The sequence below is a fragment of the Bombus affinis genome, chromosome 1 (assembly GCF_024516045.1).
Source record: "Bombus affinis isolate iyBomAffi1 chromosome 1, iyBomAffi1.2, whole genome shotgun sequence".
In the NCBI taxonomy this organism is placed as follows: Eukaryota; Metazoa; Arthropoda; class Insecta; order Hymenoptera; family Apidae; genus Bombus; species Bombus affinis.
The window spans coordinates 19,301,645-19,327,928 of NC_066344.1; the positions used below are offsets into that span (position 1 = coordinate 19,301,645).

Below are 26,284 nucleotides of genomic sequence, written 5' to 3' on the forward strand. Positions count from 1 at the left end.
CTGTGTATTTTTGTATTTTTAAATAAAAACTCGCTGCCTAATCGTTACATTAACTCGAAGATTATTGTATCAATTTCTTGTTATTACACAACGACAATTAATCGAACGAGGTTTTGAACCTTTTCGACCATACATACAAATTTCACAACATTTCTAAAGCATGCTACTTGATTTTTAGGAAAATGATCTTCTAAATTAATCATATTGCAACTGATGCGAATATAAAATAAAGAAAAAAGGTATTTTGCCAGAGCTATTATTTATTATTCGTCGAACATGCTAGGAGAAATTAATAAACTACGAATCTTCAAAAGTTCAAAGATGCAGAAATGTAAATACAGAATTCACATAGGAGACAAAAGTACATAAAATAACATAATAAAACATAATAAAAGTACATAAAATAAATAATAATAAAGTACATAAATTAATGTAAATACAGAATTCACATAGGAGACAAAAGTACATAAAATATACTCAATAATATTAATAAAACTCAATAATATTTAGAGCAAATGAAACAAATCTCTGTTTAGATTTCATCCCTTTAACTTGAAAGTTTATAAAAATGCATAATCTACTATTTAGCGAGGCTTTAACGTTTATTATGCACTATTAACTGGTCGATTAGTTTTATTGATCGATGAAAACGAACAAGTTGTGACTAGTGACATGCACACACAACAGTATCACGATTGTGGCCCGTTAATGTTACAGTACTCACGCAATGAACGCAACAGACGCACGTGATGTATTCCTGTGGAAATCAACGACTGTTCTACGGCTCACTGTACATCTCGCCGAAACGCGCGTCACCACGTTTGGTATCTCAGTTGACACCAGAAAACGATCTTCGCTTTTGACATTAGGCGAAGGAGAAGTGTGTAAAGTACAGCACGTGTTGAATATATCGAAAAATTGCATTGGTATCTTATTTAATTATCGCACTTATTACATAACGTTTAATTATAACGCGTTTATGTTTATTGTTAATTGAAAACATGTTAAAATGGAGTTGCTATATGTATAAGAAATTGTGAGAGATAAGCACTTATATTCTCTTCAGAAATGTTCAGAAATGCGTTCCTCAAATGCATGATTTTTTCTAAATATTAAAAACATTTTAAAATTGTAAATTATTTTATTGTTTCTTATTTTTTAATTAGTTATTAATGTGTACGTATAATATTATACATGTTAAATATGAAAATATCACATAATATAATATTAATATATTAAATATGAAAACGAATCGAAATCTAATTATTATGAACATATAATAAATTGGGTATTTTTCATAGTATACTATAATTTTCAATGTACTTTAACGTAATAACATTTTGAATGTCAAAAAAATAACACCTACTATATATAGAATAATATAGAATAAAGTACTAAGACATTGCAATTTATAGAAAGATTATTAAATAACTCTATATATTGGAAGATATAGTAAATTGATCAAATATAATTTGTTTAAATTTACCTTAAGATTTACGATTATTTATAGGTATTAGTCTCTTAATGGTCTTCTTAGGTTTTACTACAAATAAAATTATGGAAATAGGTCATTTGTCTTCTTTGTGAGAGACTGATTCATACATTAAATCATGTATCATAAATAATGAATTAACAAAATTTACAAAATGTGCGGAGTTGGTCAATTTAGCTTCTAACGGCATTTCATTTATATAACATCACAAAATTGGTTTTCTCTCTCATCATTGAATTAAGTTTAAATCGGACTACTACTAATCATAACATAAATTGTATTACTTTTTTGCGAATATTTTGGAAACTAAGGCCAAATGGCGGTAACGTGTATAGAAAAAAGTTGTTAAGAATGTTGACTTTGACAACATATTTCAAGGTCATTAAAATCGTCGAAGCGTACCCTTTTCTATATAATTATCCAATTTTTCCACAAGTTCCAGTATATTTCGCACACAAATTAATTAAAAATTTTACACAATCTATCAATCACAATCTAATCCACGAAATATTTCATGTCCTCGAATATTAAGCAGAAAGCATAAAAAGCACTTGAGACTGCAATGTGTTAACAGAATAATTCGGATAAATAAAACGACAGCTTCTCTGACTTTTGGTCCGAGGACAGTAACTCTTGGGCGATCGCGCAGTTGCCGTATCGCACGTATCTAGCTTCTTTTGTTGTAAAAAAAGAATTGACACACCACGCAAGAAAGATTGCTACATCTTTCTGGTTGGTGCCAATGTTGCGTTAGTGTACCTCGTAGGTGTTCCACTAAGTGGCATATATCTGGTTTTCATTCTCGTCGCATAGTGATAAAGCACATTAACGTAACATACTATGTATACGATGCAATGGACACGACCAAATAACAGTGAGCGATATTTTCTTTGACTTTTAGACAACCCGATCAAATACTCGAATATCTTCCTCCTGTTTCTCCCTATCTCTTTTTTCTCTTTTTTCTAGAATTGTGTTTGTGCGTGTAGTATAGGAACAAGATACCATAAGAATAAACATCTATGTATTAGAAGTATATAAACCCATGAAAGTATTCGAACATTTGTAGATGTCTTTTATGATATATTATGTGTGCTATACAAAATATTTTAAAGTTTCATTAGCACCGTTATGAGACTTGACTATTATAATTAGATTGGTCACGTTTAAAACACGAAATATATATATATAAATTACAAGATATTTAGTGCAAATATATCTGTACTTCGCAGAGATCACAAAAGTATTTAAACAGTCAATTATCCATTGTATTGAAAACCTCAATACATATTCAGTTGGACTAAATTTAGCATCTATTATATGCTATAGATAGTTATTTAGGCTATATATTTAAATAAATATATATAAATAATATAAATAAATATATATATTTGTATAAATACAATATACTTTATCTATATAAAAAATTATTTATTTATTTATATTTTTTTTATAAAATTAAATAAATTAAAATTATTTAAAATTATTAAATTCAAATTTTAAAAATTTTATATCATAAAATTATTTTTTTTCAATAAATAAAAATTAAATATATAATCCCCCAATTCAACTTAATATTTTTATATTTTTAAATTACTTAAATTATATTGATATAACATTTATATATATAAATATTATTTAAAATTAATTTTAATAAAAAATTTAATTCTTTAATAACTCTTTTATTAAATATATGTTTAGAATAAATATCTTGTAATATCTATACACACGTATACATTTTCGGGTTCGTTTCAAATTTTACTGTGCAAATGGAATTTAAAAATGTTTTATATAACTTTATGATATAAAAGTTTTCTATGGTAAGTGTTTCCATGTTCAAAATACTAAAATAAGTAATTGAGATATTCGCATTAACTGGTATTCACTGATATTTAAGTATTACATTATTCATATTATTAAATATAGTATTCATTTAAAAGATTTAAAATCTTTTGACTCTATCTAAAATGCAGTATTTTTTACGTTTGTATTTAATTAATATTTTGGTCTATAAATATTATCTATGCTTGTTTGTACGTCCAGAGACAGGGATGTTGCACTTTGCGTTGTAAATTATAAAATAGATATATAGTAAAATTTATACGTGATGCGCTCAAAATATTCATGCAGAAATTATCATCGTATTTTATTTGTAGGAAATTGTGAAACATTAACTTGTTACTGTACGTGAAAATGGAAAATTCTATTTTATTATTCTTTTATTTTCCTTTTTGTTCGAAAATACAAAGTATGTACGGTTTATTAAATACTTATTTTGATAAGTAAGCTTTTGGATATGTATATACCCCAGCAAAAATGTATCTGTATTCCTTATTTTTAACTCTTTCCCCTAATTCTTATTACTTGTTCAAACCTGCTTAATAGCAATAAAAAATATAAGTTAACAATATTAACAATTTATATTAATTAGTAGTTAACATAATCGATGAGAATATATTTTTCCACGTTGCTTTTACTACCTGTAATAAAAATTTGGCCAATTTATTATCCCCATTATAGAAAACATAATTAAATTACTTATATAATTCAATTTGTTTACGTTATTAATTCCATCTAATGTATAATAGCACAAATATTTAAAAAATAGAAAATTTTACATTTATATAATTTTCTATGTAATTCAAATTTTTAATTCATCGCAATTCCTAAGATAATTTATCAAATAGTATTTAATAAAATTATAGTATTTAAACATAAATTAGCTTCATAACGTAAACGTAGCTTCCTCCTAGTTCTTTTCGTTGTTTTTTTTATTTCTATATATATACGTATATATACATATACCGTTAGCCTACATACCTTTAACCTCTATCCATGAAGGACAGCATTTCCGATGCAAACATTTACTCTTATATGATTAGAATACAGTAAGCAAATTTCTAGAATGCGTTAATTTATTGCCTTATATAATCCTAACATAATTTTCGCTACATTTAACACAAGCGAAGCAGTGAATCAAACAATCTTTACATTTGAAGCGTTTAACTAGCAAATATTTTCATATTTTATCAAATTCGTTAGATATATTATTTAACGGAATATCTGGCAAAAAATTCATTTATAACATATTTACAGATATACATCAAATGATTGCAAATAGATATTTTTATATAGTCGTTACATTTGATTACATATCTGCAAAAATGTGTCTAAAATAATTTATAAATGGTCCTAGTACTTAACGAATAATATTAACTTTGAAGATTAAGTTCATTCATACAATAATGTTTATGCCCTGAATAGTATGGAGTAAAAAGCTGCAACAGAATAGATTTATTAAAAATTATTTATAAAAGTAATTATCTAAAAGTAGTTACTTACAAATTACTTATATTAAATAGATGTATCTATAAACATATTTCCAATTTCAATATACAGGGTGGTTGGTAACTGGCGGTACAAGCGGAAAGGGGGTGATTCTAGGCGAAAAAAGAAGTCGAAAATATAGAATAAAAATTTTTCGTTTGAGGCTTTGTTTTCGAGAAAATCGACTTTGAATTTTCGCTCGGTACGCGTGCACTTTATCATGTCTCGTTATAGCGGATCTCACTGTAGATCGCTGTCTCGATGGATATTATCGCAGTTTAAGCTTGTTTTTGCCGTAACGGAAAATTAGGAATACATAATGAAATAATATGAAGTAATCATAAAGTTTATTATTACAAAAATTGCTGAAAATGTTGCCCATTCTGCGGAACACATACTTCTGCTCTTCTAATTAAATTTTTATGAACACGTTCTAACGTATTCGATTGTTTTAAAGTATGAAAGGCTACAATAATCTTTTCTTTCAATTGCTCGCAACTTGCGATTTCTTCAGAATACACAATTGATTTAATATGGCTCCATAAATAAAAATCAAGCGGAGTTAAGTCAAGAGAGCGTAGTGGACAAGCTATTGTTCCAGCACGACCAAACCAGCTTTAGTAATGTTATAACGAGACGCGATAAAGTGCACGCGTACCGAGCGAAAATCCAAAGTCGATTTCCTCGAAAACAAAGACTCAAACGAAAAATTTTTATTCTATATTTTCAACTTCTTTTTTCGCGTAGAATCACCCCCTTTCCGCTTGTACCACCAGTTACCAACCACCCTGTATACGTAAATATACCTTTTCCAATTTAACTAAATTTCTAATACATTTCAATATATTTTCTTCCAATTTAACTAAACTAAATAGCCAGTCAATGTACTTCTTTAATTAATTTAATTTCATTGAAATCACATACTTATTTTAATACATTTATAAAACCAAATTTATAACTGAGAATTACTATAAAGTTTTGAATGATTTAGGTTAAGTTTAAATCAGCATTTGTTGAAACCAGTTAACGCGTAAAATAGAAGAGTGGACAAAGTTGTTACATCCGATCGGCAAAAGACGAAAGTAGTAGTAGAAGCAAACCCATAAAGAATCGTTGCGCGCCAATCCCACGCATCCGCCTTAAGGGTACTAAAAGCTGTACAGATTTATGTATTAATTTAAAAATTTTGTCTTCAATGGTCTTGATAAATGCCTTGTCTAAAATCACATAAATTATTAAACTAAATATATGTAGTATTAATAATTTATCACTTTGACAATAATCATTCAAACGGAGTTTTTCATTGTAAGTATTGCTCTTGTTAAATTTATTTCATTTATTATTAAGCTTACGTTATATGTTGTATATAAATTTTCCCTAAACAATCGGAGATATCGGAACATGACTTGTAAATAATCTTGTTATTTCAATAATATTCATTCAAACGAAGCTTTCTTTTATAAACATGCCTTCTGCAACATTTATTTTATTTGTTACTAATCGCAAAACTATGTCGTTTTATCTATATAAAATAGAAATATTAGAATACGATTTATAGACAATTTTGTTGTCTTAACAAAATTCATTTAAATGATCATTTTATTTTGAATACTCATTTTGTAAAATTTATTTCATTTATTACTAAAGCTATATTCTTTTAAAAGATATAGTATATAATAAAATAGAATACGATTATGGAAATAAAAAAGAAATCTGAAAGAAAGAATTGAGCTTCATGAAAGAACTAACAATTTTCAAGAAATATACGTGATTACAATTGCAGTATGAAAGCTACTTTGAATGGTCAATTTGCATACAAAATTGGAGAGTTTCGATGAGGTGGAATCCTAACTAAGAATTAACGTCTTTCACGGAGAACAACCTGGAAACAGAGTGTACGATGAAGCTGGTTGAACAGCTTCATCTTCGAGGATAGATTGCTCCAAGATAAAGTTGCGGTTACTATCCTCCTGCTCAAGAAGTAATTAGTGTGATACTATAACGTGACCAGAATGTACCGATTTCGTACTTGACTATTCCATTAGTAGAATATTCTTTTCGAGTAAATTAAAGCGTATCGCAATTAATTCTGTCAAAAATGAAAGTAATAAATGGCAGATAATTGGATTTCATTTATCGCCAAACAAATCTAAATTTCATCAATATATATTTTTAAGTAAAGTTAATTCTTACATAGAACAACATTTTAACTTATCTTTTATTAAAGAGTAAATACTAGTACCAAAGAAGTATTCATAAATGCTAGGATTATCAGATTCATCATTTTGATATATTAGTCTTTCATAATCGAAGAACATTCGAGATTTAATCAAACAACATCCATTCATTCAAACGGAACTTTAAAACAGCTGTAACTTCCACTAAACGTAACTCGTCATATTATGCGTCACATTATCAACTTACTAATCCGACAAGCGTATTATTCCTCCTTTGAAATCAGCGACATGGAAATGGTCACGACACTGCACAGCTTGACCAGTTTTCCAGCAAAACTACATAGACTCTATACAAAATCGTGCAAATAAACGGCAATTGCATTAAAACAAAGGTAATCGACGATGTGTAAACGGTTGACGAATCGAGTTCTTTCCCCCAGTAAGATTGGCTTTCACCGATCTCCGTCGTGCCAAAAACACGCGAAAGAACCGAGATTGCTCGATACACCTACGCGTCCCTCTAGTTCCGAGAGAGCGAGATTCAATCGGTCGAAGACACGAAGACTACGTTGACCGCATCCGGTCGAGCGAAACACAGCCGCTAGACTGGGGATCGGCGTCGACTCACCGATGTTCGTTCGCACAATAAAACGAGCCAACCGCGGTGCAAGCTGGTGTCACTTTCCGCCACCATTACTGAGCCGATATTAAGGGCGCACTGGTGTATCCAGAGAGAAGCGTGTGGCATTGGTCGCGCGGCCGCTAGTGGCCGTCCGTCTACTTCCGTTTCGGTTTCGAAGATCGAGGATTACGCTGTGGCAGTAGTTAGCTTCACGTCAGATCTACAAGTTGCCGAAAAACTCGAGAGCCGGTGTAGCACATAAGAGCCAGTGACAGTAAACTGGGAAACATTGCACAGCCAGGTACGTAGTGCTTACTTACCTGGACCGCGCAGCCGCTTTAGGTCTTGGTGAACCAAGCGGAGAAGCAACCGGTGAAGCGACCAATCGGCGCTCCTTATCGCTGACGCGGCGTGCAAGCGACACGATGTAGGCGAGTGTGTGCGCCGATATACATACACACGGGCAAAAGTATCGGCGTGTCGTATCGGTTGTGTTCAGCTATCCGCACGCGGCGGGATTGCGGCTTTTGCCGCGCGATTCGATCGAGGGAACACCGCGAACTTCAGCTCCTCGCGAGCGTACAGAGATCGCGGTTTCTTCGGTACGCTTCGTTTTACTTCGGTTACCCTCGGTTCGCTTTTGCCTCATACTAGCGGGGGCGTGACTCCACGTAAGTACATTAGACGACGATGACAGTAGGGCTCTGTCTATCGATGTTAACGATTGCGGGTTCTATTTGACTTGTTTGGCTAGCTTTTTCTGCACGTGGAATACTTGTCGATTTTTTTAAATCGAAGGACACACGTGATAAGTTACACTTCTCATCCTTTATAAAAGAGCAATTTTAAAATTCAATTTATTGCAAACCAATTCTACATCAAAATGGTCTACATTTAATTTTCGAATTAAAAATGTGTTTTTGTCAACCCCTTACACGCTTAAAATATATCAATAATATTATTTGCGTGGACTATTATTAATCTTAAAAAGAGCTCATGTAGCAATTAAACGAATATTGTTTGTGTCCTAATATGCTTTTAATAATGCTTTGATTAAAGAATACGCGTCTGTGATTCCTTTGTCAATTTTATTTTATCTTTTCGTTTTGTGCTTTCTAAATGTTATTTTAATCTTGTTTTGTGTTTTTAGATGGTATTGATTCGTTATCAAATAGCGGACTGCAATAAAGTTTTATAGCGTTCATGCTATCATAATAATGTTATATAAAGTTTCTCAATAATCATACTACAATGGACGAAAGAATAATTCTATGTAAATAAAAGTAAATCGAAAACGTAGAATAACCTTTTTTTCACATAATGCTTGGTTTTAAAAAAAATCGAATTTGAAAATTTCTCGATTACCGGGCTAATTTTTAATTACGTGTTCAAGCCTTATTTTGTCCAAAATGAAGCCTTTGCCAAAAGCATCATTCCATATTTCCGATTTTGTTTTGTCACGTAAAATTATTCCCTTTTTTAATCTACTATTTTAAAATTTAAGAAACCTGAAATTTTGTTACTTTTCCTGCCATCTTTGTTTGGTAATAATTATTATTGAGATAGAAACGTAATTGCATATATATACTTATTTATTTTTGTCATATTGCTTCAATTCTAAATTAATTATGTATGGTATATTTAACAGTTTCAGTGTTAAAAGGTAAGATGCACGAAGAATTTCAAATATCTCGACGCACTTCAATGAAAAATGAAAAACCGCTAGATAGGATGTTTAAACTAAACACGGTCGTATAAATCATGCGTTTTTTTCTGAAAGTTGATTTAAAAACGGGATTTTACAAAAGAGGGACAAAAAACTTGGTAGAAAAGTGACAAACAGTTATAGAAAATGGGGGACGATAAACGTAATTCAGAAACAACAGATAGTTTTTTAGATTACTTGATTTATGAAACGTCTTAATGCTTTCTAATAAATTATTTTTAATAATGATATGAAATTGATGGAAATTTCGTATCCCGTTGGAACATTGATTGGTGAAAGTATTCTGCCCACAGCACTTTGATATTAATCATGCATTATTGGTGACAATTATTATGCGAAAAGCAAACTACTAAGTGTTTTATCTTCTTCATTCTGTACTTTGAACTGAATTCAAGTTTCGTGATTCATTACATTTGCGCAGCTTTTTTTCCTCGTTGCGTTCATAATGAATCACATCACCGATAATTTTTCTACAATCGATACCTCATGCAGAACCATCGCATAGTTTGTGGTTTCACTACAGAGCACGAACTATGGCCATGAATAGAGTGTTATATGGCCGTATGGAGCTCAAAATATTTAATATTCCAAATTTGCTATTAAATCATTTTCAAAGATAATTTTTAATGTTATTTTTTGCATTTATATGATATTACATTGTCTTTTATTGTATTATATTAATGAAATTTGTTTCATTATATTGATTCATTATTGTATGTATTAATAAAATTTGTTTTATTAAGGTTTTATTTGTATTAACACTAAACCTACCACTATCGGCCAATTTGACCGTTTTCAAGCTTTTGTACAGCTTTCACATATTTAAACATTATCACATCAAACTATACAGCTTTTTTTAAAATATGCATACAATGTAGTTTTCAGTATTTATTTCTCGTTTCATTTTTTTCTTTCTCAAGAAATATATGTAGCCTTTCCTACCTAGTGCCACTGGTCTATTTGACTGCTCGAGATAATATGGTATTTAGTCTTCTAAACAACCGGTATAAAAGAAAGGCTATCTCAATGTGGCATGGCCAACTCAAAAGAAATGATCAAATGGCAATGAAATGCAGTGTCAATTCGAAATCTTGTAGGTGGTTCCTTCAGGTGTTTTTCAATATTCTGCACCTAGCTGGAATAGATGCCTGGGTTTTATATAAAGAAATAACTGGAAAAAAAATGTCAAGGCAGAAATTTTTATTCCAGTCAGTTAGAGAACATGGGAAAAGGAAATGTGCTAAAAACATAAACAAATACAAGTTTGGATTCACATCTACGAGAAACTTGTTAATTCCATAATCTGTTTGGGATAGAAAAAATATGTGTGCATCAAATGTACATTCGAGAATAAAATAATTTGTAAAAAATGCAGTAAAGCCGAATAAACTTTATATTATTTATATATCTAGGAAAATGTGTATGTACGTATATATAAGGTGTATATGAACGAAAGAAACTATATAACTACCGTTCATTTTTTATCCTCTTTTTCAGTTTATAATTGAAACTATATACAAACAAATTGGTATCTTTTATTTATGGATGATGTTCATATACTAATTCATTCAGCGACAAATTAACTATCTACGTTTAATTATAAAAACAACAATCCTTCTTAAGGACCGAGCACGGTAGAATAGATATACACAGAAGAAATGTGGGTAGGTTTAGTGTTAACTTTTGTTATAAAATCTTTTATAAATCGAAGTCAAACTTTTTCTCTATTATTCGATTATCTTCCCCTTCTCTTTTCGTCAGTCACGTACGCTGCATTGTTGTTGGAAATGACAACGTGAGTTCGTGCTCGTCCTCCACATGTCCTCCTATAATAGAAGATTGTTCTAGATGCAATCGATAGACTCAATCGATAGTTTTTAAGATGCTCCTTTGTTTTTTTTCCCCCCTACGGTGTGGTAGATTTATCCGCACAATATAGTAATAACTATTGTGATCCTACCTCTGAATTGTTCGCATGAGATTTCAAGTAAAATATTGCGTGATTTCACGCAAAGAATTAACGCACATATGCTGTCAGATACGTGCAGATTTATATCTGCAATGACATAGCTTTGCATCGTTGCAATAGTTCTCAGTAATATATCAATTCTACCTTATACCTATATATATATGAACATTGTAACGGCAGCCACATTAATCACGACAATTAAAAGAATAACTTTCTTAACATGTGTAACTGTGTCAGGTGCTAATCTGTGATCGAGATCACGTAATTGTATTCACTCGTATTTGTGTCTCGATAATTTATATCAAAGAGCTTCGGTCCCTCTGATTTTTAAATTAATTACAGTAAATTACGTTGAATAATTACATAACGGGATCGTGTTTTGGAATAATGATTAGAACTAGCGCAGGTTTCATCAAATTTTTATTTCATATACAGTGACGAACATATAAGTAAGAAAAATCCTTATACCAAATGCAATTTCATTAAATTTATAATTATTACACGAAATAAAAGTCTGAATGCTGTTCTATATTTGTAGTGCTTCAGAGTATACGAAATAGATTTTTAAATTTTGTATTATGAACGTAAAGAATGGAAATAAAATTTTCATAATAATTAGTTAATAATAATAATTATTTATACATTCTGTATAAGGTATTGCAGAAAAAGGAACTAACATTTTAAGAATTTACAGTACGCACCAAAAGGAATACAAAAATATTTTAAATTATTACTACTCTTGGTGAAAAATTCAGTTTTGTATCTACTGATAAGAATATTCGTTGAACTTTATTGATAAATAACTTAACCGTAGTACAACAACGCACAAAAAATGTGTGATATATTCAGAAATATACATATGATTTATAATTTATAGATATAAATATTCTATTAAAATACAAAGGGAACAAATCAAATATTTTGTGTGGAAAGGGTAATACACTTTAGCGTGTTACTATAATTTCTTGTTAGTGGTAGTGACATTTGCTCTGCGAAGATATACGAATGGTAGTAACGGGAGTAAGCTAACGTGTTCAGGAAATATATTTATTGCTTTTAGCGAGGGTAATAATCATAAAATACACTTCTAAGTAGCGTCGCTGTGAAGAAACAAAACCCTGTTAATGTGATGGTAAAGGTTCTTATTAGCGATATTTCAACTGGTAGGTCAGCCGATTTGAAGCACGAGTTGCTACATTCATTCAAGTTTATTAATATGCAAACACACGAAGATACTAATACCAATGATTCTCATTTAGATAGCGTTCTATTGCACAAGTACACCTCTAATCGCGATAATACCGTTTACAGATACCACCAGGAAGAGTGGCCCTGTCGCGATTTCCCATAAATGGCGTACCTTCAGGAGGAAACGAGTATCCGGTTATCCGTTCTAGTATACGAAGATAACCTGTTACGTCAACTTTAGTAAATGCAGTTCCTCCGTTATGTGTATCTTCAGGTCTAAAATGTTCACTTCTTATATAGGTATACGGTAGAAAATATATACAACACGACAAAATCTAAGTGAAAGTATTGCAAAATCCAATGATCAAATTTATTATAAATAGAGTGAACCTAGGACATTTCCAAGTTATCGTTGCAATTTCATCTTACTATAGTTTGAATTCAATTTTTATATAATAGAATATTCTCTATATAAATACGATGTTTCTATAGTTATAAAGAAGTTAACAAAAATAAAATATAATTAACCACTTTAATATTTGGACACTACAGTATTTTCATGTTCGTTAATTTATTTGCGCAAATTAAGATATTTATTCAGTTGCTTCGTATTATGTTTAGAGATTATTTATTACAGGTGACAGAAATGTAATCAGTTTCTTCGTAATTGTAATTTATTATTAGAATATATAATATATAATAATGTGTAATAAACTAATAATGTGTTAAACTAAAATTCATAATATTCTGTTGCGTAATCTTTCTACTTAATAACGATCCTTAAACAATCAGGCATACTTGAAATAATTTATATTAAATATCCAAATGTAGGAAAACTTCATTTCTCTTTTAATCGAATTTTCAATTCCTTTTTAAAAATGTATTTATATTTTACGAACTCTGTGTTCCAACTCATCCCCTAACATAACGTGAGAAAGTATAAGACAAAAAACTTAAAATTACAATGATGCTTGCTATCGTTTTTCTTCTCCTCAGTGATTTATCCTTTTCCAACAATTTCTGAAAACATAGTCTCCTAATATGATTTCAAACATTTCAAACTTTATTCCTTGTTATGTTAACACATACATATAAGAATTGAAATGTTGTGGATAGTTTTGCAGTTATGAGATACACTATATCACATCCTAATTGGCGCATTGTTCTGTTACAAACGACAATTAATTGCCAGCAAAAATATACTACTGGATAGTGATATTCGATTTGATATTCTTCACGACTGCAATTAAAACAGTTTTCTCTGATATTAATAAATTGCATTTAAAATTCAATGTTTTCTCGTGCTTTCACGACGCGGTTTCATATCAAACGGCTTTTAATCGATCACAAGGTTCCTTGCAACGTTCTGGAAAAATATAGATATACCGATCGATGACAAGTTTTTTAGTATATTAATGCGGAAAGTGGAGCGGAAACGCGGAGAAGCGTATCTATGTTTAAAACTACACCGACGACTGCACTCTGTCATCCAGACTTCACGCAAGAGAGAACAATAGCTTTCCCTAGACGTTAATATAATTAATTATCAGACACATAATAAAAGACATCATACAGTGTCCTTTATTATTCCATCAATTTGTTATCCCCACCTCGTTGTTTGTAAAACGCGAAAGCATCGCGGCAGCGATTTTTTTGCGTAGTTTGGATATTCTTCTGTACCGTGTCTGATACTTCTGTCTCATATGTAAATGGAAATCAGTCGATTACAAGGGTAATTTCACTTGCACTTTATAACCGCCACATTGAATTAGAATCCCGACGTACAAAAGAAAATCGAATTACGCAAATAATTCTCCTTGCTACCAGTGTTATGCAATTTACAACTACGGAGACTTACTCAATACCCAAAAGTATTTGAATATTTATTACAAAGAACTTTTATATATACCTACATATTGTATATATTATGCATATCAAACGAAATTTTATTAACACTTAATGCGATATTGTTGACATGATTATATCGGTAAAATTTGAAACCAATCTGAAAATTTATATATGTATATAGAAGTTACAATATATTTAAAAAATTAGTATACAGCATGAGTAGTTTAGCTGATGCAAAAACAAGCGACAGGCGTCGAAGGATGTAAGAACCAACTCATTTACTATATATAGTTACAGGTCGAAAGTTGTGAAAAACTGCAGTTATCATCATTTTTAACCGTTTATAACTCACAGCAACGTTAACCCATTTCGATGACATTTTCAGCATTGTCATAACCGACATAAATCTATAAAATGTATTTTTTAAATTTTAATTAGAAACTTAGATAAAAAATTATAAAAAGTGATCACATGTATCCTCGCGATTCCAACCAATTGCAACTTTTTCCATCTTTTTTATACGTCATCCTTCTATCTTCTTAAAAAGGTTCACATCGTTCGGCCCAATCTTTAAAAAGTTATTTTGTTTTAAAGAGTCTTCGAATACTTTCGTGAGCCACTGTATTTTCTCTAAATGTCTTGTAGCTTTGTTGCATATTTTTAGATTTGTCCAAAACATTGCGAATATAATCGTGATAATCCGATTTCATTACAGTGCCAATGAAATTTCAAATGTTTCAAATAATACACAATATGTATAACTATTTACATAAATGTTTCTACAAGTGTTTAAATACTTTTGCGAGCTATTGTATACATATTGCGTATTCTAAACGATTATGGTTGATTAACATATACCAACAATTTGTCGCTACGTTTGAATAAAAAATCAAACATAACGAGCCTAAATTATATGTATAAGAGTGTTAATAAAGTTTATAAAAAAGAAGTTGGTTTTAAGGATCGATAAATAGACGACTAAAAATAGTAACAGTCTACGATATTCGCATGGAGAGGGCAAAAAGTGGCACATATACATATGTAACTCACTTTTTATCATTATCTCGATAAATCTATAGTATATATACCACGGCTCACAAGAATTGCAATCATCGTATGCACTGTAGGTACGTACGGACGCCGGAAGTCCCGTTAGTCAACCTTAAGGTTTAAGGTTCGTTTCTGCCTCGTACTGCCTCGTGCCTGCACGTGTAAGCTGTTTCATAGATAATTATCGAATTAGTTGATAAGATTCTGTCGCCATAATTGCCGTAAATTCTGTCGATTAGAGAGTTACGACCACGTCAAGAAATTTAAGAACTATCCCATTAAATTAGGTGGAAATGTTGTTAGACTGCTCATTATTGCTCCTTTTATCGTTAAGAATTGTTGGTATTTATGTATAGATAATTTTCAGTGAAAGTTGTATAAAACTCGAACTGGTTCCGATAATGTCTTCTAATATTAACTTGATAAGTCACAGGGAAATTCCTAACGAAAGCTCCTATTAAGCAAAGTTCTTTTAAGAATTAACGAATATTATCGAAATTAACAATTTCACAAAGTCCTGTTACTAACGAGATATTCGATATTATTGTGAATTATATTAATCTTGTTGCAAACTTTGATTGCGTTTGGGTGAAATTTAATATTTAATAAAATCAATATTGATTATTTAATTTTTTCTTCAAATTTAAGAAATTTGTTAATGGTAGAAAAACTTGATTCGATCGAGAATGACACAAAAGACGATAAAAGATTTAAGTCAGATATACTCCGAGAAAATCGTTTCTTTATCTGTTAAGGCACGTTCCTTAAACAGAAACGTCTATAACTAAAATATTAAAAATTAACAAGAACAAGTCAGTTTTAATTAGCTGTTTTTGAATAGAAAATTATTAAATAAAAATATTATTGCGTTTAAGAAATTAACAACCCGAATAACGAGTTACCTCGACCTTTCCGGATAACAAATTAAAGTCAAAAAGACAACAGTTTAAGTGTTCAAGTGACTATCCGCTAAGATTGCAAGGATTCAATTAAAAATATATTTACCGGCAATTTTTAAAGCCATTTTATATAGCTAGAAACTTGGACCGACATGTCGGACACGATATATACATACATATGTACATATAAATATCGCGAGTTCCTTATGCTTCGTGTGAAAGCGCCATTCCATTCGACTCCGTCTATATGCTACAACATACAGAAAGACGAGACTCTTGTTCGCATGGGGGGTCACAGCTAGCCCTGAGGGAGCAGTCATTGACATTGAGAGAGAGGGAGGGAGAGAGACCGTCGAGAAACGTGACTAATATTGTGGCTACCTCTGTGTGGAAGCTTTTCGTATTTTCTATTCACCGATAGCCACCTGTAGAATCGCTGATCATGAGGTCGATTTAAATTGAAAGATAATTTTCTTTTGTACGATATATGATAAATTTGTTCCTTTAGTTACATATCATAACTCAAATTTTTGCAGTTCATTATGGATTAGAGATTTGAGTTTATATAACGTTTACGAAGTAAAGTACTTTAGCTCGTGAAAAGTAAGATGGAATAGAAAGGTACGACTAAAGCATGCGAATCGTTATGGTAGTAACTGCAACATCAGGTAAATTATACGGTAGAGTAACACTAAAAGGTACACGCACATTATCTCAGCATTTGTTTAATTAGCGTCAAATAGGTTTAACCGGTAAAAAATGCAATTACACCGTCTTTGCAACTTTGCGCAATATCCTAAAGAACATAATTGATACATTCGTTGCAAAAAAAATTGTAGACATCATGGTTTCATTATCATACTGCGGATTGTTGTTGACGACAAAAGAAAGGGAACTAAAAAAATATTTCACAGATCTTTTGTTGATGAAAATTTTTAATTATAATTCATCGACAGTTATGTATTTAAAGTATTTTGAATGTTGGAACAGAGCCACGATTTGCTATGGTTTAATTTACTTGGTTGGTGTAGAAATTCTGGATAGTGCTAAAACAGGTTTCTTGCGAACGTCTTACTCTCGACGATTCAGTATTCGACAGTCGCTCTGCTGGCTCGTATTCGTCGAGGTTTATTGCCTCGAGCAGCGAAGAAAGTATAACGCAAATCCCTCTGATAAACCTTAAATGATCATGAGTTATAAAAATAAACAAGTAAGATTCTACCGTGCGATTCGTCCGCGATACACGTTCATCCAGGTATCTATTTCATAGTAGGATTCGATTATTCACGTAACAGTAATGAAAAATACGTGTGCGTGCACGATGTATAAATTTTACACGAAAATCTAATCTAATCCGTCAAACTGCACACAGAAACACCTGACTAAATCACATTCCAATACGACGATTCGACACCCTACCGACTACACGACCGATCAAATCGAACGATTCCTTGTTTAAGACGATCACTTTTAAGAACGCATTTCCAATTACACGAGTCATGCAACAACGTAACTAAAAGCTGAACAAAAACATTTCTGTCGGACTCCTAGAACAATTATTCGTTGTGATGATCGACCGGCCACGTAAATTGCAATCCTCAGACAACGATTGATCAAAGATCGTAGTTTTTTACATAAAAGCAGCGGACTGACAAAACGAATTGTAAATGGCAAACCATGCGATGAGAGAACACTGTTGAACATTACCCTCGTTCCTCTTCGGCACTCGGCGGTCCCTGTTGCGCGATGCGAAACACGTCCGTCGTCGACATGGTGCTCCGCTGGCCAGCACACTATTAACACACGATCACGGGTCACATATCGACGCTACTTTCCTCCAATTATCCAACGTCGAGGATATTTTCCTTGATTCGAATCCACGTAGCGATGCCGCGCACTCGGCGCGATCCACGTGTGAACGCGCGCTAGTCGTGCAAGCTAAGTACGTGTCCAGGTTGGCTGGCGCCCGTCAAGGCTAACACTGGTGCCGTGGTGTGCTGTGAGAATGGTGCGTACTAAAGCCTATGTATGCAAGCCGGTAGCGCAACAGGTTGCGAGTCCACACAGATTTTCCACGATCCACGACCGGCTGGATCCGCCGTAGCTATCGATCGTTCACGGCGATCCAAAAGCGGTGAAGAGCAACGCACGACAGCGACCAACTCACTGCAGTCTCGTGTAGTGTCGCGGTGAAGCGGTCACGCCGCACCTCTACTTCTGTTGCCGTTCTGTTCTCTTCCTTCTACCTGTGCACGGCCACGCACACCGTCATTTTTCTTTTAGTTGTGTGTACCATAGACGCTCGTTTGTCCACGGACGAAACGCGTTCCTTCCATCTGCGCGCACGTACACGCCACCACACCATAGTCGGTGCTTTCGTAGAGATGCTATTAATCTCTATACATTGCTATCTTTCGGCTGTTTGTGTATTTTCATACATACGAGTTTCTCCTCTATTGCTTCGCCGCGCCGTGATTGTCTATTTAGGTACACGAACATTTATCTCTCTTTACGTTTCTGTGTGTGAACAGGTTCCACGCGATTGTATATATATGAATATGCCGCGTGACGTGGTCACGCTTGTGCTGCGCGATGAACACACGTGTCTTTCGCGTACGCACGCGTCTCGGGTAGATGGTATTTCTTTCATTTGCATACTGTCGTAAGCGTATATTATCGACATTAGTGTTTACGTACTCGTACCTGTCTGCATATTGCTTTCTTTGGCTTAGAAAAAAACACGCAAAGAAACTTTTTCTTTTCGCTATGTCACCGATGCACACTTGATTCTTTGCTTGCTATGATTATGTTAGTGTGTTTCTTTCAGACATACATATACACACTGACATTTTTGGTTACAGGTCCCTTGCGATCGTGTCCGTCCAGATGCATTTCCGTTTACCTGTCGTTGAGGACACACATCGGTGTCTGCTTCCATCTGTGTAACAGTTCGCATCTACAAGTAGAAACATTACGTTCCATTCGTGAAGCGATCGCACAAACACGAAGGATCTCGCTATATGCGCAGAAATAACATTTCTTTAAACTGTGTGTGAGAAAGGCACTATAAGAACGGTTTCCTCTTGCCGTGCATCGGTTCTTATACGTCGATATTTATCCTGGCCGGTTCGTGTATAAACGTATATGAATACGTTTCCATTACCCGTGCACACATACGGTAAAAACTTGCTTATTATATACGTATATATGAGTACCATTATATATGTACATGTTAGTACGCAACTCAGCTATTGGAATACGGAGTTCTTTCGGAGCAATCGCGTTACGATCTTCACCATATGAACTGAATTTGCAAGATATTGTATTATTCTGTGCAACATTAATAATGCATGTATTTTATACGGTTTGTATGCCTCGAAAGAGAAAAACATATAATATATTTGTTTATAGGATGAAGGTATTATTTGTGTAATTTCTATTACCATAACTGTTAATATAATCTCTCTTTACGGCAGTTGTACCTTTTACTTTCGCCTGTTCTGAATATCCCTCTACATTGTTTAATACTATTTTATTTATTAATACATTTACGAATTTCAATATCCTTTACATTTTTTTCCAAAATGTTTGAAAGTTTAATGTAAATCATATTATAATAAATAATGTATATTATTATTAATAAATGGCGTTTCCAGTAAATACTATGAATATAATAAATCTATAATTGAATATTAATTTTTTATGTATTCTTAAAATTAAAATCTTTATCGAAAGAGAATTTGTCGATTTCATGATTTTTGAAGATATTTGATTCGTACAATTTTATTTTTTCTCAGTTTTGATTTCATCCACTTATATTATCATATTGTGAATCATTCTTCTCCCAACTAGAATTTCACTCTCTAGGTCCTCAATCGCAAATCGATTTATTGCAATTACCACTATAAAGAGAAACCGATTTCCTACGGATCGAACTGAAAATTTGAAAGGGCGAATTGTTACCTGTTGCGCATGATGCGTGTTACGTATACACATATGTCTCGCACTTGCGCAGTTTACTATTGCAAAGCTAAATATTAATATTCTTGCTGCATCATACATTTTTACAAATTCTAAACAAATTAGTATAATCTATTCATTCATTCCATGGTAATCAATTGTATCGTTAAATCAATGATATAATACAAGTAGAATATTTGTATAAAATTTAAATATTCTATTTGTACTATAATCTTTTTGAGAGTACAATATTTGAATAATTATAGTAAATACTTAAATAGAAAACGCAAATATTTGAAGAAAGTATAGATCATCGAGCAGCGTGTTTTCTATTCAGAACTTCTTGTTCAGTTCATTTAAGCTATTTTCAATAACTAAACGGTATAAACTAATTTACTTTATATTTTTTGGTGTCGATAATAGTTCGAAAGATATATATTTTTCAAGGCAAGGATTTGTAGATTTTCTTTTTACTAAAGTACAAATAATAACCATTTTAGTTTTAATAATAGTGTTGCATATAAAAATGTATTATTTATAGCAAAAATATATTATTATAAAATTACATTTTTCAATTATTGTAAAAGTAATAAAAAAATGCTTAGAATATTTCTAATTATTGTAATATATGTAAGATGAAGTATAACTTACAAGAGAAAATATTAGTACTGTTGTAAGTTATATCTTAAAATTAAATAAATAAAATATGTTTCGATATGTGTATAATTTCGGTCAATACATTTCTACATGTGACTCACGTACACACTCCGGATGGAAGTGTACAGTCACGTAAAATGCATTTCATCGTCATTGCTAGCGCAGCAACTTTGAAAGACATTATGACGACAAAGTGTTTAGCAAGTACAGATAAAAATAAACATTGCACATAAAAATTGCATTATACCACACTCCTATATTTATTTATAAAAGAAATAAAAGTGCTAATTTTAGTCAGTGTGATCATGCAAAGAGTAAAAGAGACGAGACGATGAATAATTATTAGCACGTTTGATACTATTAACAGAAGTTTAATAAAATAAAAGGATATTATGTTAAGGTTAATTACAATAGGGATAGTTGTATTCTGTGTTTCGTTTTTGCAGTTTCTTATTCTCGAAAATTTTTAGTAAACATACTAGTAAATATCTATAAATATGAGTAATTTATTTCTTGTAATATTCTTATTGAGTTATGATGTAAACCTAAAAAAGCCTGATGAGGAAGTTGTGAAATATAAAATATGATTATATATAAAAATTGTAGAGTCTTCATTCTTCTTTCTTCCAGTAGAATTATGAATGTAGAGTGCATAAAAATTTGGTACATTCACGTGAACGAATAAATAGAACACGACTTGTTCGATTTTTCTACAACGTTACACACTTTACGCACCTTCAATTTCATATTTGCATATCACATTATTCAGAATATATTTATCCAAATTAATTTCAGTAACAAGTTTTCGCGCATATTTCATATTGAATCAATTCAGTCACATAAATGTTATCATGTTTTTCATACACCCTGAGTGGAGTTATTAAATTATGAATACTCGATGTGTATCATATTTACATTTTATATCCCATGGACGTCATAATATACAAGACGAATACATTAATAACAAATGGTCGAACTAAATAAAGAACAATACAAATTATTATCATTGACGACTTGTAATCTACTAGTTGCATAAAGTGAATTTTTTTATAGCATTAAATAATACTATAATATATCCGTTGTAACATTTTCACGAACGAATGAAAAGTTGAAATCAATTTTAAGAAAAAAAAAGTTAATTTTTCAAACAATTCCGCCTAATACAGAATATGTGGTCATATGATATCATTTGTTGTGATATAATAAAATTTTTGTACAATAAATAAAAGCCACGAATAGATTTTTTTCTACCATCCAGTATCGTACATATATTATAAATAAACGAGGCATTCTCCGAGTGTGTATTGTTTAATCCATTATTTGGTATTACTTAATGATAGTAAACTGATTATTAATATTGCGCTGATATATATATATACTATATATATATTATATAATATATAGTATATTATATATTATAGTATATATATACTATATATATATATACTATAATATATAATACTATAATATAGTATATATATACTATATATATATATACTATATATATATATACTATATATATATATACTATATATATATATAAATCGGAATTAATAAAGTTTATGGCATCATAGAAAAATCCATATTACAAAAACAAAATAGAAAAAAATTAGAAATAAATGTTATTTCACGTTATGATCAGCTATTCAGCTTAATATCTTTGATAAAAATTTCATCTTACGATTTTATCTTTTACACACAAACACTTTCTCGCCGTTTATTCTTATCGGCACTTGTACAACATTGACTTTCATATATTAGTAAGACTATTTAAAGTGACTTGCAATGAGAAACTTATGCTTTAGAAATTTGTCTTCTTATAATAATCTTACAAATTACAGTTGGACCAAGTGTACGTTGCGATATAACATCCATTATGCGAGTATCTATTGAAAACTGGAAATTATAACTACATGGCCCGTTAAACTAGTTCGATGGCAATGAACGTAAAATATTGTCGTATCACATACTTAGAGTGTTTTGTTAAATTAAAAGGAATGTAATATTTTATATTTTTTGATTTCCAAACGAAACATACGCTAAATCATTTTATATATGGTTTTGTTTGTAGCATATTTAAAATCAACGATTAACAAATTCCAGATGTTAATATGACTACTGTAATGTCACTCAAGGTGCAAAATATGATTGTTAGTGCAGCGACAAACTATTTACTAAAATTGAAAAAGAAAGTGAATAAAGAAACAAAGGTATATAAAAGCGTCACAATTTCATCCGCATTACGTATGAAATACAGATGAAATATTTAGCCTTAGTATAATGTAACAATTATATAATACATTGTTAGATAGATATACTTTGTGCACACATGACACCAATACATAATGTCGAATTTTTATAACAATATGTAAGCAGAGGTTGTATTCTGCAGACGAATATTTATACTTTACCTTTATCTTTATAATTTGTATTTCAAATCATCTTATAGCTTTAACACTGCAATATTTATTTAATTGTCAATTATTGGTACGATATATGCAAACTTTTCAAAGTAATTTATAAAAGTATATGAAAAAGTAAGAAATATTAATCTAAATTTCATTTAACACACTGTATAATTTAAATGTTGTCTTTTTTTAAAGCATTGTGTCATGTGATTGTATATTTCAGATAAAAATATGAGGTACGTGTATATCATAAAATTGACATTTGTTATCCAACAATACAAATGTAATGTATGTATAGTACAAATGGAAATTGTCGTACATTTCATACAATAATTTCATTAGACCAAGCTTTTATTTAAAGTTGAACTTATTCGGGCCATGTAAATATATCACAACTATGTACGTTCATACATACATATAGATTCAACAAACACACAAATTATTTGTGAACGATACATACACTAATCATTCTCACACTTTGCTGCTCAATGTACTCATCACTCTGTTTACAACTCATTCTCTACTTTGACACCTGATTTTAATTTTTTAACTAGTTTTAAATAACAAATTTTTAATTAAGAAACGAATTTTAAATGAGAACAATTCCAATTAGTTCTAATGAAATAATTTGTCACATAGTGAAAACATGCTATTTAACTACGTTTTTTGCAAGAAATATGAAATGTTGATCAAATAAAAGAATCTATGTCAGGTGTCAGGAACAGTTACTTAATTATCGTGATTCAGCTTTCGTTTTAGGAGGCCTGAAAGCTTTTAATTTTTTTGCTTTCTTTTGTTTTGTGGCACTAGCACCAGACTGAAAAGCTTTCCAACTATCAACTCTTGATTGTCGAGATTCTTCAAAATTTTTTTGCCACTCACGTTCTAACGCAGCTTGTGCTTCTGCAGATAGTTCTTCTTCTCGTTTCCTTTTACGTTGTTCCGCATCTCTAGTAGCTAATTCCCTTCTACAGAAAAAGAAGAATCACAAACTTTTATTTACAGATAATAGGATCAATTTCATAAACTATATTGTTATTATTCAAATTAACCTTCTTCTCTCCATGTCAGCAAAGAGTTTCATTGTCATAACCCAAACTGCATGTCTATAACCTTCTTCTGTTTCCTCTTCAAGTATATTTGCACTTTCTGTTTTTCCCTCTTTTTTCAATTTTTTTTTCTTTTCTACAATCTAACAAATTTTTCGACATTTATAAATGTATTGCACATATATTCTTATAAATGAGAAGGATTTATTTGTTTATTATTCATACCATATGATCCGTTCTAGCTTTTGCTTCTTCTATAACATCCATGCATTTAGCTCTAGTTTCTTCGTTTTCCAATGTTTTCCATGCTTTGTTAACGACTATAATGAAAAACAATTTTGAAAATTCATCAGTTCTTAAAATGAAAATTAATACATACTTTCAAATGCTTGTTGTGCACGTTCTGCGTCATCTTGGTTTTTATCAGGATGCACAAGAATTGACATCTACATAATAAAAATAATTTAATAATGTATATTTTAAAATTTACACATTATATTAAAGATGAAAAAGATGTTAACTCACACGTCGATATTTCTTTTTTATTTCATCTATAGATGTGGATGGATCAATTTGTAATACTTCAAAAGGGTTTAAATTAAAATACGACGAACCAGGACGAAGTAGTCTGTCAATTTGTTGTTTGGGAGTTAATACCGAATCTCTTTTTTCTATTTCTTTCACCTGAAGAAAAATAAAATTTCGTACAATACAAAACAACTATTTGTTTAGGGCGCGAATACAGTTGTATAGGTTAGGCTTATTTATAACCCAAAAGTTTATTGAGAAAGCAATTTACTTTATAATGTTTTAAGAAATGTTAGGTATCACTTATCAAATAACGGAAAACTATTGGTAAATTGTACTTTAAATTCGATTTATTATTATTGTTTAATGCATACATAGTGACGTTTGTTAACCCTTAAAACAAGGCATAAGTGTTTACAGTTATATAACCAAGAATTGTATCAAAAACTGACTTTTACACAGATAGATGTTCTAATGATATGATGTCATTCGAGATTTACATACTTCGGAATAAAATTCATTGAATTCGTCCTCCTTCTTAGTTGGACTATCACTGGATATATTCGAGTTGGTAGCAGCCATCTTGATTGTTACTAACTTCCATGCTATTAGTGGTGCCGCCTGTGAAAACTTGATATATATTTCGGATGGACTAATCTGCGATCCGCTTATTTAGAGAAACTGATACAATAGACTTATGTATTATTGCATTCATATGCACTAATCTTATCGCTAAAGTTCTTTCAATGCATAACAGAACTTATTAATAAATTAAATTATTAAAATCAAGTAAACAATATTTTATAGATAATTTTGTCTAATTTTGTACTTATACAATATAAAAGTTTAATAAATTTACATGTATATTTGATAATTAGGTTACGAATACTTTAGATATTTTACATTTAATTTTCTCATAAGTACAGCAAAATCCACATTCCAATTGTTCCGGCAATTATGAAAGTGGATAAGTCAAATATCTAAAAAAATTGGATTTATCACTTATTTTACGTTGCATTGCACTTTTCAAAGTAGTAGAAATTTAACCATATTATATATTATATTGAAACAGCTGGATTGAATTGGATGTTGAGTCATTAAACAGAACTCAATTCATGCGCCAGACGCAAAACTTTAAATATCTCGAAATGAGACATACGACACTTGCATAATCACCGACTCAGTTATATATAATATGGCAATTGTATTAGCTCGTCTCAAAAGTTTCTTTTGTTTCATAAGGAAATAATACCAGTACAACATTTTTTGCTTTATATTATTTTATTAAATCATGTATGATCATAATAATAAAAATAGAACAAAATGGATCATACAAAACATGGACAAAACAAAAAATGTTCTGCATCTATTATTTCTTTATAAA

General features: G+C 30.9%; 2 protein-coding genes and 3 long non-coding RNA genes across 10 annotated transcripts in view; 3 read left to right on the forward strand and 2 right to left on the reverse strand.

The window, feature by feature from the left end:
- Positions 1-18,155, reverse strand: part of LOC126917378 (uncharacterized) — a 95,364-nt gene extending 77,209 nt beyond the window's left edge. For 2 of the 6 annotated variants that reach the window (XM_050724162.1, XM_050724201.1), the window contains exon 1: positions 725-1,087. In XM_050724162.1, the coding sequence (XP_050580119.1) occupies positions 725-924 (200 nt within the window). In that variant the 5' untranslated portion in view covers positions 925-1,087. Of the gene's footprint in view, positions 1-724; positions 1,090-18,005 lie in introns of those variants that run through there. The other 4 variants (XM_050724182.1, XM_050724191.1, XM_050724152.1 and 1 more) reach the window with 4 other exon arrangements.
- LOC126918242 (uncharacterized) overlaps positions 1-26,284 on the forward strand; it is a 487,823-nt gene that overhangs the window by 140,558 nt on the left and 320,981 nt on the right. The window contains exon 2 of the long non-coding RNA XR_007711281.1: positions 4,937-5,249. This is a non-coding gene — a long non-coding RNA (uncharacterized LOC126918242). The remainder of the gene's footprint in view (positions 1-4,936; positions 5,250-26,284) is intronic.
- On the forward strand, positions 8,012-12,862 carry LOC126918220 (uncharacterized). Its single transcript, XR_007711269.1, has 2 exons — positions 8,012-8,289; positions 12,625-12,862. It is a non-coding gene; the product is annotated as an uncharacterized LOC126918220 (long non-coding RNA).
- LOC126918195 (uncharacterized) lies at positions 18,631-19,773 on the forward strand. The gene is made up of 2 exons (XR_007711261.1): positions 18,631-18,785; positions 19,160-19,773. It is a non-coding gene; the product is annotated as an uncharacterized LOC126918195 (long non-coding RNA).
- LOC126918001 (dnaJ homolog subfamily C member 8) lies at positions 22,462-25,559 on the reverse strand. Its single transcript, XM_050725503.1, has 6 exons — positions 25,405-25,559; positions 24,898-25,056; positions 24,752-24,818; positions 24,598-24,692; positions 24,376-24,515; positions 22,462-24,291 (listed from the first exon to the last, which is right to left on the reverse strand). The coding sequence occupies exons 1-6, from the start codon at positions 25,480-25,482 to the stop codon at positions 24,057-24,059; spliced, it is 774 nt and encodes a 257-aa protein (XP_050581460.1). The 5' UTR covers positions 25,483-25,559; the 3' UTR covers positions 22,462-24,056.

Bases quoted from the DNA above. Each gene is read 5' to 3' on its own strand.
- LOC126918001 (XM_050725503.1), bottom strand. From the start codon at position 25,482: ATGGCTGCTACCAACTCGAATATATCCAGTGATAGTCCAACTAAGAAG. The intron at 25,057-25,404 runs GTATGTAAATCT...ATTTTTCTTCAG, and splicing joins TCAATGAATTTTATTCCGAA to GTGAAAGAAATAGAAAAAAG. The intron at 24,516-24,597 runs GTATGAATAATA...AAAATTTGTTAG, and splicing joins AAGCTAGAACGGATCATATG to ATTGTAGAAAAGAAAAAAAA.